General features: G+C 40.1%; 1 protein-coding gene across 1 annotated transcript in view; it reads right to left on the bottom strand.

Moving 5' to 3' along the window:
- Window positions 1-7,488: 7,488 nt before the first annotated feature.
- WDR43 (WD repeat domain 43) overlaps window positions 7,489-21,756 on the bottom strand; it is a 54,077-nt gene continuing 39,809 nt past the window's right edge. Inside the window, exons 12-18 of the mRNA XM_034952871.3 lie at window positions 19,959-20,045; window positions 18,618-18,649; window positions 17,571-17,634; window positions 14,126-14,239; window positions 13,319-13,388; window positions 9,198-9,247; window positions 7,489-9,097 (exon numbers count right to left, since the gene is read on the bottom strand). Of these exons, the coding sequence (XP_034808762.1) occupies window positions 8,918-9,097; window positions 9,198-9,247; window positions 13,319-13,388; window positions 14,126-14,239; window positions 17,571-17,634; window positions 18,618-18,649; window positions 19,959-20,045 (597 nt within the window). The 3' untranslated portion in view covers window positions 7,489-8,917. The remainder of the gene's footprint in view (window positions 9,098-9,197; window positions 9,248-13,318; window positions 13,389-14,125; window positions 14,240-17,570; window positions 17,635-18,617; window positions 18,650-19,958; window positions 20,046-21,756) is intronic.

Consider the following 21,756-nt stretch of genomic DNA (forward strand, 5'->3'; position numbering starts at 1 on the left):
AGCCCGGGCAGGGGTGATTGGGCTAGGATGAACACCTGAACCAAAATGCAGCCAATCAGATGTTTCTCCCAGAAGTGGGAGTACGGACTGGCTCAGGTTCCCAGCAGGAAACAAACACTGTTAAGCAGGGCTAAGAGATTTTTTATAAAGGGACTACAGTACTTAAAACGGTGTGAGTGGAGTTAAGGGAGCCTACGAGGAAGAGTGAGGCATTCTGGGACAGGCGGAAAGCGACCAACAGGAGGAAATTGTCACTAGACTTCCAGCCAGAGTGAAGGGCACAACCAGAGGACCAGGGCGGACCCCACCAAACCACAGCCCTGCAGAGTTCAGCAGGGGAATGTAGACTCTGACCGTGTGGCCTCCCACCCTCCAATCTCCAGCAAGGGAGTTGAGCTGATGCCATCGGTGGAACTCAGCCTCCAAAGGCATGGAGCAGATGGAGAAAGGTGTGGGGAGAGGGCTGGATCTAAGGGAGCAGAGAATGCCCAGCTCTCCTAAGAATCAGCAAGTGGCTGGATGATAACATCATAACCTCAGGAACAGTCAGGCAGCCAAACAACAGCACGAACTCCAAGGCAGCAGTTAAGAGACCACACAGCACTTTGGGAGGCAGAGGCGGGTGGATCACAAGGTCAAGAGTTCGAGACCAGCCTAGCCAACATAGTGAAACCCCGTCTCTACTAAAAATACAAAAAATTAGCCCGGTGTGGTAGCGGGCGCCTGTAATCCCAGCTACTAGGGAGGCTGAGGCAGGAGAATCGCTTGAACTGGGAGGTGGAGGTTGCAGTGAGCCGAGATCGTGCCATTGCACTCCAGCCTGGGCAACAGTGCAAGACTCAAAAAAAAAGGGACTACACAAAAGCCCTAATGATTCTGTCTCCTGTAATCCCTCCCTGCAGACAAGCTGTCTCTGTGTACCCTGACAATTCTTTGAAATTGTAATTACACTTGTTTTGCTTCAACTGCCCCAATTTTTGTTTCTTACAACCAAATAATCTTTACTTAGCAAAGTGGGAGAATGAAAAGGCAAAAGATATTTAGGAAAATATTTCAAAGAGGTATAAAGACAACAACAATAAAAATGAATTCTAAAAGCCCCCGAAGTTAAAAATAATGTACTGTCGAGAGACAGCAATGGCATAGAATGGATAGTGCTGAAAGACTAGGATCCTACCGTAATAAAGCAAGCACGAGTGTATAGGATGGAAAGAATAATCCACAGTGTGCAGAAAACGGGCTGTGTGTGTGGGAATCCCAAGTTAGAGCCTCATCTCACAAGACACACCACAAAGAACTCCGTATACATCAGAGAGGCAGCCTTCAACTGCTTCAGCACAACAACACATTTTAGTTGCGTACCCCCTAAAACAAGTTACTTTAAGTATGTGCAATGCACTGGTATGTTCTATTTTAATTACATTTTCTTCTTTAAAAAGTGGTGGCTGCAACCCACTTTAATTATTTCATAATGCACTGAAAAGTCACAATTTACTAAAGTGTAAAAAATATAAACACACACACACAGAGACGAGAGAGACGAGAACAAAATGCAAGAAATACCTGCCTAGTTTCAGAAAAGGAACTTTTTTTAAGCTTAAAAATACAGTTTAAAGAAAAATAGTATTGGCCAGTGCAGTGGCTCACACATGTAATCCCAGCACTTTGGGAGGCTGAGGCAGGCAGATCACTTGAGGTCAGGAGTTCGAGACCAGCCTGACCAATATGGTGAAAACCCATCTCTACTAAAAATACAAAAATTAGCCAGGCATGGTGGCACGCAACTATAATCCCAGCTACTCGGGAAACTGAGGCAGGAGAATTGCTTGCAATTCGGGAGGCGGAGGCTGCAGTGAGCCGAGATCACGCCACTACACTCCAGCCTGGGTGACAGAGTGAGACTCTGTGTCAAAAAATGAAAAGGCAAATCATGGAAAATATTTGCGGCACATATTTGGAAAGGAATGATTCTCTTTTATAAAAAGACTTTTTTTAAGCATGGACAAGGATCTAAACCCACAATAAAGAAATACAAATGGCAATGAGCATTACAAAAGTAGTTAAACTGAGTCATGATGAAATGGAAATAAAAACACTGCTTATGGAGCCTAAAATTGATGGAACCTTTCTGGAAATTTTGGTATATTTCTTAAGTCTTAAGGGAGTATGTATGTCATTTTCCTCAGTAAGTAGAAATATCTCATAGGGATACATTTTAAGAAAAATACAAAATGTGTCTGAGAATGTTCCCTCTAGCATTACCTACAACAAATTAAAACATGAGAACAGTGAAAGTACAACATGGGTGGAATAGTGAGAACCACAAACATGATTTCAAAGGATAATTGACAATGATATTGTGTGAAAGATGATAAAATGAATATATAGATTCCAGTTTCCTAAGAAAAGCATGTGTATTCATGCAGAGAGAAAAATTAAAAGGAGATACACCAAAACATTATAGTTATCTGTTATATGATTTTATTTTCCTTCTTTGCCAAATTTCCTCAATGAACATGTCACTGGCTTTCAAAACAATAGATTGTTACAATCTTATTTTAAAAAAACATTGTATTAAGTTCCCTTTTTCACCTTTGGAAAGGGGAACTGTGTCCACCCATAAGGCTGTGTCTGGATTTCTTGATAATGCCAAAGACAAAAAAGAATTTCCGTTAGAACTTATTCCCCCATCATGTAACAATTAACTGCTCTGAAAATAATCCCTTAGCCAGACGCTGCACTCTGATGTTCAACGTGTACCCACAGATGCTGCTCCGTGAGGTTCTTACAGCATCCATGAGACAGGTGGCACTGCTGTTACTCTCCTGTCACACTCCAGAAAAAAGAAGTCGAGTTATAACTGCCACACTGTAGGGTGGACCCAGAACTAGCACTCAGCTTCTGGACCCCAATGCAGTCTCTTCTCACAACAGACTGACTTGCATTCCTGTCTGCCCTCCTTTTATTTCTTGTACCTCATCAAACCACAAAAGTCCCCAAATGAAAGACTGCCAGTTGCACAACAATGTGACTATACTTCATGACAGAACTGTACACTTAAAAATGATTAACATGGTAAATGTTATGTATATTTTGCCACAAAAAAAAAGGGAGAGGCCTTTGTCGAGGTTGAGTCATGAATTAACAAGGTCAAAGTCTGGCTGAATCTATCCAGTTTGTTTTTTAGGTATAACCGTATTCCTAGGGAACCCACGCTCACCAGCAAGCTATCCCTAAACTATGAGAAAGCACCCTGACCAGCAACCCTAAGTGGGTGCCTGAGGAGACTCAAAACATCCAAATTCCAGCCAGTCAACTGTTTGTTGACAATTCCTGTTAACAAAAGGAGAGTGGTCAGCAGGCAGTAAGACGACCTAGCACAACACACAACAGAGCCAAGAACTCCAACCCCATCAGTATAGACAGGCCAGGCTTCATCCACACCACCAGCTACGAAGGCCATCCAGTTCCACACTCTGGTCCAAACGCAATCTTCCAGTTATGAAACTGGTTTATTATGCAACTCTCCTGAGTACAAAGAAGGGTCACCACCCAACGAGAACATCCTGCTCCACTGAGAGGAATGTTACTTGTCGCAAATAAATACAACATGCAAACACAATTTCTCTTGGAAGCCTGGTTAGCAATTCGACTCTGTGAAATTGCATCAAATCTAGAGACAAGAACAAAGCTTTGGCCCAGCTTTGGAACATCATGACCACACACGACCAACTAAGGGAGCTGCCGAGTCCTCGCTCGACTTCAGTGCTGCTTCTGGTCTCTCTGTTGAACTTTCTGGACAGCTCTAGGTCGGGCAGGAATCTCTAACAAATTAAACTACAACAGGGCCATGGGCAAGCCTGGGGCAAAATGTCTTCATTACCTCGTTTTTATTTCCCTTTAAAGGCCCTAATTTTAGCACCCGAAAGATGTATCTCCTCTCTCTCTGAGCCATTATTACCTAGGATATGCCAGGCCATTTTAAAGTGGTAATTTTCAACCTTTGGATTTTTCATATGACATCCAAGCAAACTTCATTTTGCACTGCTTTCTACACAATGACTTGTAATTGTTCTCGGACAACAGGCGTGTGCCACCATGCCCAGCTATTTATTTTTCTCAGAAATATTTTCATATTAAAAATTACCCACATATATATGAACACAAGTTATAGTATGGATGGGTACAGCCAACCCAGTGTCCTCACACACAGTCAGCCAGCACCATGCGAAGACGAAGCACTACCCACCCCATGCTTTGTCCACACCGGGCGTCCTCAGTCTGAATGACGCCTGCTAATCCTGTTACACTGCTACGGCTTCTCATTCTGCCACTGCTTTGTGATCCACCGCACAATTTTGTCAGCATAAGGACAGTGCTGAGGTGCCACAAAAGTCAAAAGCTAACTACATTTGATTAAAAGAAAATCTAATTTTATGCCTGTCTTCAAAGACATGATCACAAATGGTCACAGGAGGAGCACTGGAAAAGCCACTGCTGCCTGGATGGGTTCACCAGTTATCTTACCAATTACAACTGAAAGAAACTACAGCTAAAGAATGGCAAGAATTCAAATCTGGCCGGGCGTGGTGGCTTGCACCTAAGCACCACGCCCAGCCAGCACTTTGGGAGGCCAAGGCAGGAGGATCACTTGAGCCTAGGAGTTTAGGACCAGCAACATGGCAAAACCCAATCTCTACAAAATAAATATCAAAATTATCCAGGCATGCTGGTGTGCACCTCTAGTTCCAGCTACTCAAGAGGATGAGAGGCAGAAGGATCACTTGAGCCTAGGAAGCATGATCATGCCACTGCACTCCAGTCAGGGTGAGAACAAGACCCTGTCTCCACAAAAAAAAAAAAAAGATAATTCAAATTTGAAGAGAGTAGAACAAATATCAGTTCCTCCTACCTCACTGTCACTCTTTCTTGGGATCCCTGGGGTCCCCGCTTCTGCCCAGGACCAGGCCTGGGGGCTCTTTCTCTATTCAGACCATGCCCTTGGGAAGCTCACCCAGTCTTAGACAGCTTTAATGTCACAACCATGCCAACACCAAATTACCACCTCCATCCCAACCTCTCCCCCAAGTTACGTGGGTATGTACCTGCATGCCTAACAGGTATCTATAACTCACCATGTCCAGAACTCAGTTCCTGATCTCCCCTCACAAACCCACTCCACCCACAGCAGCATCCAGGTGCTAGCAAAAAGCACCTGTGAATCATACCTGCTTTCTGGCTTCCTTGCACATCTCATAAGAAATCCCATCAGCTCTATCCCAAATATCAGCAGCCAACCAATTCTTTCCAACTCCAATAATACCACCCTGACCCAAGTTACCATCACCTCTTCCCCGGATTGCTCTAAAAGCACCCTACTGGTTTCTGCCTTACAAGAAACTGTCCTTCAGTGCTTTCTCAACCCAACAGCCAAGGTGATACTGAATTCTTAACACAGAAGGCAGATCATGTCACTCTTCCGCTCAAACTCTCTTGTCAGTCAGCATGTCCTTACAATGGCCTCAAGGCCCTACGCAACCTGACTGCTCGCTACCTTCTGCTTTAATCTCCTTTTCTCACTATGCACCACATGGACCGCCTCTCAGTCTTTCACAAACCAGGCTCATGTGGACCTTAGACTCAAGTTCTTGTCTCTTCCCCAGATACCCACTTCGCTGACTCTCTCACCTCTTCCCAGTCTATATTCAAATCTCTCCCTCTCAATAAGCCCTATCCCGATCACATATTTAATTCTGCAACAGCACTCCCCCACCCTAACTCCCAGCCTCCTTAATCTGCTATTCCACCTGTAGGTTACCATCTTCTAACATAGGTCCGTGGTCTGTTAGGAGCTGGGTTGCACAACAGGTGAGTGGAGCGTCAGCCAGCAAATCTTCATCTGTATTTACAGCCACTCCCCATTACTCACATCACTGCCAGAGCTCCACCTCCTGTCAGATCAGCGGCGGCATTTGATTCTCATAGGAGGGCCCTACTGTGAGGGATCTAGGTTGCATGCTCCTTTTGAAAATCTAATGCCTGATGATCTGTCACTGTGTCCTATCACCCCCAGATGGAACCGTGCAGTTGCAGGAAAACAAGCTCAGGGCTCTCACTGATTCTACATTATGGTGAGTTGTGTAATTACTTCATTATATATTATAATAATAATAGAAATAAAGTACACAATAAATGTAATGTGCTTGAATCATCCTGAAACCATCCCCTCCCCTATCCAGTCCGTGGAAAAACTGTCTTCCACCAAACCAGTCCCTGATGCCAAAAAGGTTGGCATTTACTCACTCATACATTGTTTATGGCCATCATCTCCCTAGTAGAATGTCAGCTTCTCAAAGGCAGATATCCTCCATTGCTGCTGTTCAATGGTTATGTATCAAGCTACTAAATAATCCCTGACACAGAGTAGGCAATCAAGTAGCACTTGCTGAGTCAATGAATGTAGCATGTTGGGCATTAACCTCCAATGGAATTATAACAACCCCAGATACATCAATGCACCTGATGTGTCCATTATGAAGTTCCAATTTCTGAGCCTCACTTGAAGCATTAACCATTGCACTACGGCTTCAAAAGCCCCAAACCTGAGGCCCTGACATCTACTCACATTAAAACATACTCATATTCATTTATGCCTAAGTAATTCACTTTTAAAAATTCATCTCAAATACCACCACCTTTTTAGGATTGCTGCCATAAAGTATTTAAACCAGAATCTAATCATAAGGAAACAACTGGACAAATCCGCAATGTAGGACATTCTACAACGACTTAATTTATGTGAACTCATTTAAATATTAAAATCCACACACACACAGCATAAGGGTGACTATTCTGAATTATTAGAGCAATATGACAAGTAATTACAATATATGATTACTGACTTGACAGTGACTGGAGGGCTGAAATTTTTCAAAAAAAAGTTTGGGAGGAAAAATTAATCTCAAAAAAGAAAACACACACAAACTTTGTTGCCTGGTTTAGGAGTGGAAAAAGACAATGAAATACTCTAAAAATAGAAGATTCTTTTTGTAACAACGCTAATTTAACTCCGGATTTTTCTAAACCAAAAAAATAATTAGAAATTACCATATGGTTGTCATCATTTACTTCTTTAGGCAGAGTCAGGTATAAGGGAAACCGGACTCATAAGCCAAGTGTTGGTTACCAATAAAGGACTGAAATTATCAGCACAGGCCTCTTTCTTTACTGTCACTACAGCCCTGGGTTGTGAAGTCACAACCCAGCCAAGTGGGAATGCATGAAGAATCTACTGGCTATAGCTGACACTAGACTAACACAAATGTCTTGGTTCTTTCACTTCGTTGCATATTCTAGGTTATCCACAAGCTTTGAAAGCATTTACCTATTTAATGCCAGGGGAGCAAAACTGCTTTTTAAAAACCTTCACACCACAAGCCCAAACATGTGGCTGTATTCCTCTACATATATCACAAGACAAGCACTGGGTAAAGATGAATATTTATTCACTTTACAAAGAGAATGGTATTAAATTGCCATAAACAGCTCCATTTATAGACAAATATAACTGTACATTACACCAGCAGCTGGTTCAAACTTGCTTTCCCAAGATGCTTATATGGCTCTGGCTCTTAAGTTGAGCACACAGATCTCTGTTCTGTCATTGGTATTAAAAACTCCCTCAAAGATAATGGTTTTGTTTTACATATTCACAGGTGGGAAAAAATAAATCCATCTGCCCAGCCCTTTCTTAGAGGTGAGCTTCCATGTGCATGTCCCCTAGTGAGCACTAAGCCAATATCGGCTCTTTAAAAAAAAAAAAAAAAAAAAAAAAACTACTGATAATTTGCAAAGGCTTTTGTAGCACACCAAAATATTTATACATACATAAAAAATCTTGAGTGAGATTTATCATTTTAAAGGTAAACAGATACCCTAACACTGCCAAGAGTAGGTAATGAAAAGGAAGAAAAACATTAAATTATTTAATTATAAAAATATTTTCTTTGGAAAAAAAATTCCAACAAGGTTATCATTAATATCTAAAACCAAAGAGAAAAAATAAACAATTGTTCTTTGATCCATTAGTAATTTAAATAAAAATGGAAACCTCTTCAAAAGCAGCTATAACTGAATTTTTTTTAAAAGTTGCAGGTAATGAGCACTTCTAATCTATATACTGATGATTCTTTAGAAGTAATCTGCAGTCAAGAAAAATCCTTAATATGGCTAATTCTCTAGTTTTTTAAAGACCATAATTTTTGTTTTGTTTTAAAAAAATACTTCACATGACAGCTTAAAAAATAAGTGGTTATTCTGGGGAAGCACTCCAAATATTCAATCTGACTCAAGTCAGATTATCACAGTTAATAGACAAGTTAGGGATACTGAGGATTTTTTTTAATTACCATCATTTTTACTCCAGTTTGTAGTTATCCCTTCATATTTTATGAAAATGTACCAAATTAAATGTACTAAATTAAAAAAATTTTCACTAGTGCTGCTTTGCATCTGGATTTGATGAAAGATACCAACCTGAGATAAGAGCTGACTTCTTCACAACAGTCCAGTTCTTGAACTCCTATGGGAAAGGTCTGTATCTGCACTTGTCAATTCTTGATATAACCAATCATACTAGGATATTATATTATAAAAATATACCATATATTGGACACTGATGTCAGTACATTGCAGAAAATGTGTCTATATACTGTGTAAAGTTTATTAACATTTGAATGAAACACTCTTATTTACACAGTCAAGTCTGGGGTGCTCAGGACAGCAAAGTGGCATGGGATCCACTGCTGTGAATTTGGAAATGTGCAGCGGTCCTTGGCATCCTGGCACAGAGGCAGCCCTCACCACTGGGCAAGGTGAGCCAGCGTTTATATAGTCTGACCGGCTTGCTTTGCTGTCTTCATTCTTCTTCACTTTCATTTTCAGGATCTAAGTCAGAATCTCCATTTAATTCTTTTTCACTTGCTGTATCTCTGTCCTCGCCATTTTCTTCATCTTTTCCTTCGGCATCCTCATCTTCCTCTTCAACGTCCTCATCTTTTTCACTTTCACTCTCCTCCTCATCTTCATCCCAATTATCCTAGTCGAAATACCAACAAGGAAAGCATTCATGAAGGCCTCATTCTTACAGAGTATGAGGATATAAAGGCTGACGTATATACAGGGAACAAATCACTCACTTCAGAATCCTTATCTGCTATTTCATCGTCAGACTCCTCTTCAGAAGACTCTGTAAGGGGAGAAAGAACCCAGCCTTAATTTTAGAACAAGACAGAGGGTACAGCCTGGAAATTAAGCAGAACCAGATTCCTGAATTTACTTTTAGAAATATTATTTACCATTTAGCAATCATCCAACTAAGAAATAACATTTTTTTTTTTTTTTTTTTTTGCAGGCTGGAGTGCAGTGGAGCAATCTTGGCTCACTGCAACCTCTGCCTCCCAGGTTCAAGCCTCAGGCTCCTGCCTCAGCCTCCTGAGTAGCCACCACACCCAGCTAATTTTTGGTAGAGACAGGGTTTTGCCATGTTGCCCAGGCTGATCTCAAACTCCTGGACTCAAAGGATCCGCTCACGTCTGCCTCCCAAAGTGCTGGGATTATAGGCATGAGCCACCACACCTGGCTAATTTATTCTTACATGTATAAAAGTATATTCATTATATTATTCCTTTAAGATCTCACTGGTCCAAACCAACTAGCCAAACCCTTACAAAAATCTCATCTTTAAATACTAAGCCCTATCAGGGCCACCAAATAGCCCCAGTGGATGAGGAAAAATTCAACACAGAAAAGCTGGCTTATAAGTGAAACGGAAGAATTAGCATTATTTAACCCATAAAGTACTAATAATGAAATATTAGCAACTGATATATTAGATGTATGATTGTTGGGGGAAAACATGCAAACGTTAAAACAAAAATTAACACAGCTAGATTATTTTCTAAGCACTAAGGAAGATATATCTCACAATGGAGAGGAAAAAACTGTGAACACGCACAATGTGGTTCTTGGTGTGATGCAATATGAACGATCAGCATCGATGCAACCCTCCAAAAACAAAATCCAATCAAACCTTTAGACCTCACATCCAGTTTAAAGGAACTGTAGCTTAGAGGAGCAAATTAAAAGAAACCAAAAGGAAGCAAATCCACAACCATAAGGTGGGGCATTCTGTGAAATACACTTCCCAGTCTCTTCACCAAGTCCATGTCATGAAAAAGGGAGTTCTTAAAGACTAAAAAGAGTCTTCAGAAACACAGTAGCCAGGTTCAACCCCATGATGCAAAACTCGAGTCTAGTTTGGGAAAAACAGCTTTAAAGGATATTTTATGGATAACTGGAGAAAAATGAAGATAAACTGGGCATTGGATAAAACTAAGGAATTGATTTCATTAGGTGTGCTAATGTTATCCAATAATACAGAACGGGATTCCTATTTTTTTAAGATATTCTAACATTCTTCTTCTATCTACTTTTTCTTAAGAAAATAAATCATTATCTCCAGATGAAGTTCCCTTACATGCCCATCTCCCTAAGCCCATTCCCCAAAAGAAACCACTATTGTGAGCTTCTCATTCTCCAGTATGCTGTTATAACATATACATCATACTACCCATGAATTACACATGTACATATTCATGAAAGACATATGCAGCAGTTCCCCCAATATGCGTTCCTTTTCCCCAGTTTCAGTTTCCCCTGGCAACTGCAGTCCAAAAATATTAAATGGAAAATGTACCAAATCAAGGATCCCTAAGTTTTAAATTGCGCCCTGTTATGTGCAGCGTGATGAAGTGCCGTGCTATCTGGCTCCGCCTGGCCGGAGAGGTAAATCATCCCTTTGTCCAGCTTCGCTGTCTACACTAACCACCCGTTAGTCGTTTAGTAGCCACCTCAGTTATCAAATCGAATGTTGCAGTATCGCGGAGCTTATGTTCAAGCCACCCTTATTTTGCTTACTAATACAATTACACGATGCTATACAGAAGGTATCATTTTTTGACTTGGTTTTGTAACCAAACTTACGCGTGTTAACTCGACCTCGACTCCAGGCACTCTCACCAATATAGTGTTATGCTAAAGGAATAAACCATTTTAAACATGCTCCCACTAATGAAGAATTATGTTGTTCACAAGTCTTTTTCTTAATTATAAAGGCTGCAATGAACATACTTATATAATCTCTTTACATATATGTTTTAAAGCTATGTTGTCAAGCCTTTTAGCCTTAAAATGCTTTCACATTCTTAAAAAACTGAGGGCTCCAAAAAGTTTTTATGTGGGAAAAGTCTACCTATATTTATCACATTCAAATTCAATTTTTAAATTTAAGGATATTTAATCTGTTTACAAATGCCCATCCATTACATGTTAACACAAATCATGTTTTAATGAAAAACGGTATTTCTGTGCTCTCTTCGGCAGCACATACACTAAAATTGAAAAATGGAATTTCCAAAACAACAACAAATTCTACTAAGTAGAGCGGCACTATTAAAAACTTCTCATATCTGCTTCTCCATTCTATTTTTTGGATATGTTGTTTTATTTGAACTATATGAAGAAAATCTAGCCTCCCACAGATGACTGATTGAAAAGCGGAGGACATCATGAGCCGCTCAAAGAGTTCTGGGCATCCCCACAGGTCCTCTGTTCATACTTGGAGAAGTATTGGTCACTGGGATACACACAAGCACTTTGGGATCACTTTGGGACTGCACTTGATGAATGGAAGGATATGCAAATTGTCAACTTTGAGATTACAAAGTTGCTCTCTAAAAAGAATGCACACATACTCCCATCACAGCATGAGTTCCCATTTCCCAAATCATGGCCAACACCTGACCATTTTCACTCTTTCAAATTTATCCATTTCTCACAATATGGAATGTGATGTGTGATGTGATAATGGTAAAATTTTTTGTTCCATATAAATTATCAGTGTTTCTAACAACTTACTGAGCAGGCTATCTTCTCCACAATGATACAATACACACCATCAATAAACACACCAAGAGTCCACAGAACCACGGGTTTTTCAGGGGTAGCTATTGCCAATCTATTGGTCTAGCTGTCTATTATTGCACATTAACTCTGTAACCCTACACTTCTATAATCAATTTGCTACTCAGGGTATTTGAGGATGATCTAAAATGTTCCCTTTTTGACATTTCCAGGTTTTGTTATCAAGATTATACTTGGCTCATAAAATGACTAAATTGCTAGTACATGACAAAAAGGACAGCCCAGTGTTGTGGGTCATGCTTCTATTCCCAGCACTTTGGGAAGCTGACGCGAGAAGACCGTTTTTGAGGCCACGGTGTACAAGATCAGCTTGAGCAACAAAGAGACCTCATCTCTACCTTTAAAAAAAGAAAATTAGCCAGGCATGGTGGCTCAACAGTCCCAGCTATTCTAGAGGCTGAAGCAGGACGATCGCTTGAGTGTAAGAGTTTGAGGCTGCAGTGAGCTATGATTGACCTCGAGCCACTGCACTCCAGCCTGAGCAACAGAGAGAGTCTGTGCAAAAAAGAAAAGAAAAGAAAAGATTTGTTCTTTGAAGGCCTGATCAAATAACCTTCAAAATATCTGGGCATATCTTGTGAGAAGTTTTATAAAGTCAATTTTAGAGCTACTGGCTTTTTCAAACTTTTTATTTCTTTTAAAGTCAATTTTGGTCATCAATGTTTCCTTAAAAATTAACTATACCACCTAGACTTTTAAATGTATTTACACTAAGTTTGTTCATATAATGTTCTTCTATTTAAATATTTTCCATACCTGGCCAGGCATGGTGGCTCACACCTGTAATCCAAGCACATTGGGATCACTTGAGCCCAGGAGTTTGAGACCATCCTGGGCAACATAGTGAAACTCTGTCTTTACAAAAAAATACCAAAGTTGGCCGGGCATGGTGGTGCACGCCTGTAGTCCCAGCTACTCAGGAGGCTGAGACAGGAAGATTGCACTGAACCCAGGAGGTCGAGGCTGCAGCAAGCTGTGATCACGGCACTGCACTACAACCTAGGCAACAGATTGAGACTGTCTTAAAAAAAAAACAAAAGAAAAGAAAAAAAAATCTTCCATAACTAATGCCCTTTTTTGTCACTGTATTATACTTGTGCCTTTTCTTTTCTTATCTGATGAATTACAAATTTTTGCCACGGACTTGCCTATTTTAATTAGAGAAGGCTTGCCAAAGGAAGATCTTACGTTGACGTTTTCAAAAAGATAACAGAACTCAGTCACTGAAAACTGAATGTTATAATTCTAGACTTCATCCCATGCCCCCAATCTTTACCTTCTTCATACACCAACTTTGCCTTCTGTCCAGGGGAAGTTGCTCCCTTTGTTTTCTCTGATGCTGTTACCTGGAAGAAGATAAAGTACTGTTCTGAAGTAGAGTGTAAACATATCCCAAGTATCACGACCACCAGCATACCCAACCTTCCCCACTGCTTGCTGCTAACTCACCCTCCACCACCATAATGGAGGACCTTCATACAATACAGAGCAAAAAAATCCTTCAAATACAAGAGGGAAAGAATTACTCTGTAAAGCTGAAAAACTCTGAGGTGATTAGAATATCTTTCTGTGCCAAAATTTTAACTGTATAAATATCCTATAACTTACTAACTGTATAACAACTGAAACACAATGGTGAGAAAAAGATTTGAGTAAAAGTTGAAACAGACACAACTAAACTTTCTTACTGTCAAATTGATAAGCTTTCCAAGTTAAAGACTAGATCCTGATTTACCAATTTCTTACTGAAATAGGGAGCTCTCAGCCAGGCGTGGTGGGTCACGCCTGTAATTCCAGCACTTTGGGAGGTCAAGGTGGTAGGATCCCTTGAGCCTAGGAGTTCAAAACCAGCCTAGGCAACGCCATCTCTACGAAAATTTAAAAATTAGCCAGGCATGGTGGTGCATCCGTGTAGTCCCAGCTACTTGGGAGGCACTTGAGCGAGGCTGCAGTGAGCTATGATCACGCTACCGCAGTGCAGCCTGAGCGACAGAGCAAGACCCTGTCTCAAAATGATCCTTATTCCTCTCTCCATTCCTACCATGTCCAAAAGTTTTAGCCCAGAACAATATGATTTACTCACTTGTGTAATTAGAAGAATAAGCTTTCCATGAAGGTGTGAAAGTTTCTGAAAAGTTTTGACTCTGCTTTCCATTAACTGGTAGAGTGTCCCCAGCTGGGGTACCAGGTCAGGCAACTAGAGAAAAAAATGATCATTTGGCACTATTAACATATCAGAGATGACAAACACGCAAATCATGCTCAGCTATGCCTCAGTATTTAGCCACTGCACCACACACATCTGCTTACAAGTACTTCCAGTGGCAGTGGCTACTTGCAACACAGCCTAACAACATCACAAATTTTCACAGAAGACCCTCAATGTCCTAAGAGGAAAAAATAATAGTCTTATAAAAAAAAATGATATAAGGGCAAGAGAGTGAAACTGCAAGGTGGCACTTTTCTGTATTGATCAAATTATTTCAGATAAGGCCAATATCCAATATAAAGTAGACAGGAAATTAAAAATGCCTCTACCACGTATCTCCAGGCTAAAGAGGCTTTCCTCTGAATCTTATCCTCTGATGCTAGCATATTATCTACCCTTACTGTAAGGCCCCAAAGAGGTAGAGAAGCCTTTTCCCAGCTCCCAGAGACCAGCAGAACAAAGTACAAAGTTGACCTTTTGCATTTTAAATATACTTCCGGTTAATGAGTCCTCTGAAACGTATTTAAAAAATGAAAGTAGGACATTCTCTTTTTTGCTCCCATGTTGCTCTCATCAGTCTTTTGTATTGAGAATACAGCTGTTATATTTGGAACACAACACGACTGATAAAGGTCTGGCTCCTCCAGGTTCGTTGAGGAACAAAACAATGGTAATTTGCCTTTCTCATAAAATCTTAAAGTCCCCTTGATCATTTTTAACAATATGAAAGGAAACCATGATGGCCACAATTTTTCTATCCTAGATCAACTATAAAAAGCAACTGGAAAAATTTAAATGCCTCTTTTTAAAGGAAGCCATTTGGAAGTCCAGAACAAGCCTCTTCCTGTCCCACTGCCTTCAAATACCTGCCTCTGGTTAATTTTCCTCCCATCTCTGGGCTCTAAGAACAATGCTGGCAGCTGGGTGCGGTGGCTCATGCCTGTAATCCCAGCACTTTGGGAGGCTGAGGGGGGCAGATCACCTGAGGTCGGGGGTTCAAGACCAGCCTGACCAACATGGAGAAACCCCATCTCTACTAAAAATACAAAAATTAGCCAGGCATGGTGGCATGTGCCTGTAATCCCAGCTACTCGGGAGGCTGAGGAAGGAGAATCATTTGAACTCAGGAGGCGGAGGTTGCAGTGAGCCAAGATCGTGCCATTGCACTCCAGCCTAGGCAACAAGAGCGAAACTCCGTCTCAAGGAAGAAAAAAAAAGAAAAAGAACAACGCCGGCTTCCCCACCTCACCCCCTACCCCCGTGATATTCTGATATTCTTTTATCTGTCCCTGTAGCACTACAGAAAAAGGGACTCCACTCTTTTTTTTTTTTTTTGAGACAGAGTCTCGCTCTGTCGCCCAGGCTGGAGTGCAGTGCCATGAACTCTGCTCACTGCAAGCTCCGCCCCCCCGGGTTCACGCCATTCTCCTGCCTCAGCCTTCCGAGTAGCTGGGACTACAGGCACCTGCCACCACGCTCGGCTAATTTTTTGTATTTTTAGTAGAGACGGGGTTTCACCGTGTTAGAAAGGATGGTCTTGATCTCCTGACCTCATGATCCACCCGCCTCGGCCTCCCAAAGTGCAGGGATTACAGGTGTGAGCCACCGTGCCCAGCCGGGACTCCACTCTTTACCTCTGATTAGCCTTTACCTGCACTCCTATTTCTAATACTTGAGTAAAAAAGTGTTTCATTCAAATGTTAACTTTAAACAGCAGACAGACACAAAAATTAGTAAAGCAAGGTTTAAGGTCACTGCATTCCAATTTATCACCTCCCTTTTGTGTCCCTGTTCAGACTATGAGCTCCAAGAAGATGGGGACCAGAGTGTTTTGTACATTGCTGAATCCCCATGCCTGGCATAGCCCTTGCCTTAGGGAAGGCACTTAAAAATATCTGCAAAGGAAGGAAGAAATGAAGGAAAAGAGCGAGGAAAACCATGGTTTCCTTGATAACTGCTACGGGCTGAGGAGCCCTCCCTATACCATTCTTTCGTCTGTTCTGCCATGACCTTGAATGTTACACCACAACTACTCTGGTTACACCTCAGGAGTTGATTCCAGAAAAGATTTCACTACAAGGTCTCCTGGGTCTCTCCTCACTTCTAAGCAAGTAACTGAGGCCACATTAGTGTTGCCCCATTTGCCATCCAGATTCGTAAGATCTGATGTCTGCTGGGATCGTTCATGCAATTGCAATGCCCCTTGGCCACCCTCTCACCAGTGCTCCCAAGTCACCTCCCAAAACCCCTCTCACCAGTGCTCCCAGGTCACCTCCCAAAACCCCTCTCACCTCCCAAAACCCCTCTCACCAGTGCTCCCAGGTCACCTCCCAAAACCCCTCTCACCAGTGCTCCCAAGTCACCTCCCAAAACCCCTCTCACCAGTGCTCCCAGGTCACCTCCCAAGCCTCCTGCAGGCTGGGACACCCAAGATCTGTTGTTTGTCTCAACCCCATTCCAGCATCTTAGCGAGTTCTCCCCAAACACACAAAGAACAAACTGCTGACCTCGAAGCAGATTAACCAAGTTTTCCCTAATTCAAGCCACTGAAGGCAAAGGAGTCAGTGACAGAGCACAAGGGACTGTGACAAGGCAGGAGTTGGGTGAGACTGTGTTAAGAAGAGCTACATTTTAAAGAACAATTCAGGATTTTTTTCAACTGTCCGCTAAAAACTTAAAGCTTAAAGTAAAGCACTAGATAAAAAAAAAAATTGAATACTTTTATTTCCAGCTTAAAATATAATGGATGTAATGATGTGGCAAAGAACCCAACTCATATTATGAATACAATTTTTTTTTTCTGGTGTTGCTTTCCCTCTTCTATTTCCATAGGTAATCAAGAGCTGACAGCAGCACCAGCAAATTGTCAGGTACCAAATATTTATGTTACTGTTACCATTAACTACATTTTATCCTCCTGGGACAAGGCAGGACAGACACATTAGCATGTATAAAAACATTTAAAACCTGCCGTGTGTGTGTGTGTGTGTGTGTGTGTGTGTGTGCGCGCGTGTGTGTCACATCTAAATCCTAGTATGTCATTATATAACTTTTCTCCTTTCTGTATTTGTAAAGATCTCTATATTTTTACATCCGGGGGGCGGAGGGGAAGACCAATTTATGTAAAGCCACAGCAGTGACATCATGAAAGGGCTCATGTCATTGCACCTGGGGTAAAACAAAATCTCTAAAGGAAGCATCTAACGGCTGAAGGATAGATGGGGAAAGGATGGTTTTGTTCAGCCATACTTGTCAAAGTTTACAATCCTTATCAAAGCCAAACTATTCATACTCGGCAACAGAAGCTGAAAAGACTCACCGTGGACAGGTATGATGCATGAACTGTTAACACACATTTTAGCCACTGAACCATTAGCACAGCACTGGAAAAAAAAATCCAAGTAAACTAATGTTCACAAATTCAAAAGTAAATTCAACTGAGCTATTAGAAAACCCAGACAGACAAGTGAAGATCTATAAATGTTGCTCTGTGAAAATGACTGTAATAAATATATCACTGTGTATATATCACTTTCCGTTTTTTCTTTCAGATTATCTGAGCTCTGTGTCATAGACCTTGGGCAGGGATTGGGGGCCACATCAGAAAACAGGACAAAACCCCTTCCTCTAAAACAGTTCAAGAACAAAACCCGTGCTTTACTTCATAATTAACTGATATGAGGACAGTAATCTTCATCCAAATTGAGTTCGACTGGTTTTGCATTTTATGTTAACGATAAACATAAAAATCTATTCTGTCAAGAATAGCAAAGTCCTCCATTAACATTAAAAGGCAAATATAGACCAAAAATGTGCAAAAAAGTCATAATTAATGAATTATTTAGCTTTCCTCTTTTGTGAGCTCAGAAGGCTAATGCACCCCATGAGAAAAAAAATTTTTTAAAGAAAAACTACATATTTTACTATCTAGATACTGATGATAATATACTATAAGCTTAGGATCTTTAAGATGTCATGTTATTTAAATGTTTGATCAGATTATCAAGAAAAAAGACACAAAATTTAGTCTTTTAGCTAAAACATATTTTTACAGAGTCTTAAGCAGCTATCACAGGTTCGGCAGGTACTATAAGCAGCAGTTTTACGATATCAACACTAAGTTATTAAATAAGACTAATCATTTAAATGACCTGCTAATAAAGCTAAAGTATCAATTTAGGAGGTTTCCAAAAGAAAACTATAATAAAACGCTAAGAATAAGAATCATTCAACTTAAAGTAAGGGAGGTGGCGAGGGGCTAATATTTGACACTGAAAGAGTTTTATTAGTTAGAAATCAGAACCACCTAATATTTAATTTCATGCTGTCAGACAACACTGTTTTTAAGTCACCTGTTTAATCTTACCTATTAGGATGTCCTTGTAACCTCTTTGTAAGCTAAGGGAGAGAAAAACACTATTAACAACAGCACTTCAGAGGCAACCAATGCTGTCAATTCCTATGATACAATGACAATATTGAGAAATTATTATTCTAATAAGTAGTCTATTTTAAACCAGCATAATACAGTCTATGAATACATTCCCAGAATCAGAGTAATTAGCTGATAAAAGTCTAGGATAGGACTTATATGAAGGAATGTCCAGAAGCGGCAAAATCCACAGACAGAAAATAGCTTAGTGATTGCCAGCCAACTGGGGAGAAGGAAGAATGGAGAGTGACTGCTAATAGATAAAGGATTTCCTTTTGGGGTGACAACTGCACAACTTGCAAACATACTGAAAAACACTAATATGTATACTTTAAAAGAGTTAAATTTTATGCTAAGTGAATTGTATCTCGATTTTTAAAATACAAAGAAAAAAATCAAGGTTAGGCAAATTTTTATAGTAGGCAGTATTACAAAAACATATGACCACCCTTTTCTATACAAGACACTGCTTTTTTAAGTACAGAGTTTTCCCTTACCAATAATGGTACACCAGCCCACACTGTTAATACCGTAACTATACTTGCAAAATAAAATACTTCAGCAGCATGTTAGATAAATGGAATCCAGGTATAATTTCTAATTACAAAGAATACACTCTATTTTTAGGCCTAATTTTTAAAAATTTATACCCACTCTTGTAGGGCAAGTTTCAGTGAAATTATGTATACTTTTTTTTAAAAGATGGGGTCTTGCTATGTTGCCCAGGCTAGAGTATAGTGGCTATTTAAATGTGCAATCATAGCGCATTACAATCTCAAACTCCTGGGCTCAAGCAGTCCTCCCACCTCCAATTCCATACTGCCAGTCACAGAGATTAACAACCAATCTGTGATTAAGAAAATCAATACATATAAAAATGGTTTCAGTGTTAGGTTAAGGTACCTCACAGGACATAATGGGAAAAACCAAAATGAGAATTTGGGAGCTTTATGTTGGGGTGTTTACAACAATTATTCCCATGTAGATGATATCCTGTACATACAGCTTTCTGTGCCACAAGCTCCAAGTGCCTCCAGGTAAACAGACACACAACAGCCATTAGCAGAATAAAGGTAAAACTGCCAATGACATTTCCTTTCATTGCCCCAGGAATTAATTTCACTTTTTTTTTTTTGTCTAAAGTACTTTCCTCCATCCATTACTCACTCTAAATGCCATGTGTCCTTACGTATTACAAATCCATTTCTCTAACTACTGAATTTTCCATTTAACTCATGGCATTAGGACGCTGAAATGAAAAAAGCAGTCAGTTACCTCTTGTAACAACGGAATAATAGTATGCAGGGGCATCCTTAATACAGTCTTCTTTATAAGGTTTACATTCCTAGTTTGAAGTACTTTCTGTGAGAAAATAAAAGGATTATTAAGATGAGCATACTGACAAACCAAGGACATCACAGAAAAAAAAAAGTCTGTAAAAATGAATTCTTTAAATCATTTAAGACCAAGGCAATAAACTACAAATTGAATTTAGCAAAAATAAAGGTTGGAGGGACTGAATGGAGTATGTTATATTACGTCTTGTGCTTAACAGACAAGCAGAGTCTTTGGGTATCAGTAAATTTACTTCATTACTGAAGTAATTTTACTTCTTTGTGTTTTATTAAAACATCTCTAGACGTTTGAATACAGACATATGCCACTTTAGAGATGTTCCCAAACCTCCATTTTATGAAATTTGGGCCGTATCCACCCTACAGTGAGCAAAACAGTAAAATTACTTAGAAAGCAAGAAATCCTTTTAAAGTAGGTGTCAACATTTTGGTAAAATTTTATGCCAATCAAAAGATGACATAATGAGAGCTTGAATCAAAACCCTTTAAGGGTACATCTATGGTAGAGACCCAGTCTCCACACTGGGTTACAGCAAAGGACACAGAGCAGATCAGTTCTGGTCCTGCCCCTTACAAGCACACCTTCTAGGACAGGTTGTTCAACTTCTTCAAGCCCCACATGCTTTACAGAAGTAGAAGGTGAAAATTAGGGTCCTTTTGAAAGGGTTTAGTTCCAGAGAGTCTTTCTAATGGTGTATTTGTTGGTGATGGTTGTTGCTATAAATATGCTCAGAATAGAAACAGCAGTGGCACCAAAAGGCAAAAATAGAGGAAGTTAGTTTCCAACCTATTAATGTATTTATTTGAAACAGGGGCCTCATTCTGCTGTCTGGGCTGGAGTGCAGTGACATGATCACAGCTCACTGCAGCTTTGACCTCCTGATCTCAGTAATTAGTAATGATTTTCTATTTAAAATCAGCAAATAAAAATACGTTATCCCAAACTAAGTGAAATGATAATAAACAGAGGAGTCAGCCTCATTAATTTCCATCAAGGATGTATGTAAAGAAACAAACCTATAAGCCATAGTTATAACTACTAAGAAGGTGGTGTTGAAGACAAGATTTTTCTTTTACAACTTTACTGCAGTACAAATGAAGCGTAATAAACACCATATATTTAAAGTGTACTGCTTGATCAGTTTGACATACTCTTTACCCATGAAACAAATACTATGATACGATAAAAATAAACACTGTATCACCCTCGGGTCTCCTTGGGTCCCTTTAAATGTATCCCTCCTTCCACCCCGATTCCCAAGCAGCTACTGAACTATATATTGGTCTGCTTTTCCAGAATTTTTATATAAATAGGAATTTATATTACTTTTTGCTTGGCTTCTTTCTCACAGCCTTAGTTTGAGATTCATGAATACTACTGGTCTATTAATAACACATTACTTATATTGCTAGATGAACAATTTGTTTCTCCATTCACCTGTTAAAGGACATATGTGTTCTTTCCAGTTTAGGGCCATTACAAAGAACATTCATAAGGAAGTCTTTGTATGAACGTATGTGTGTTATTCTCCTGGTAAATATCCAGCAGCAGAATGGCTCCATCATATGGTGGATACATCCTCAATTTTTAATAAACTAGTTGTTTTCCAAAGTAGTTATACCATTTACATTCCCACCAGTAACATAGTTGAATTTCAGCTGCTCTACATCCTCACCAACAAATGGTATTAGTGTCTTTCTCATTTTTATCAACCTTT

The sequence above is a fragment of the Pan paniscus genome, chromosome 12 (genome assembly GCF_029289425.2).
Source record: "Pan paniscus chromosome 12, NHGRI_mPanPan1-v2.0_pri, whole genome shotgun sequence".
NCBI lineage: Eukaryota > Metazoa > Chordata > Mammalia > Primates > Hominidae > Pan > Pan paniscus.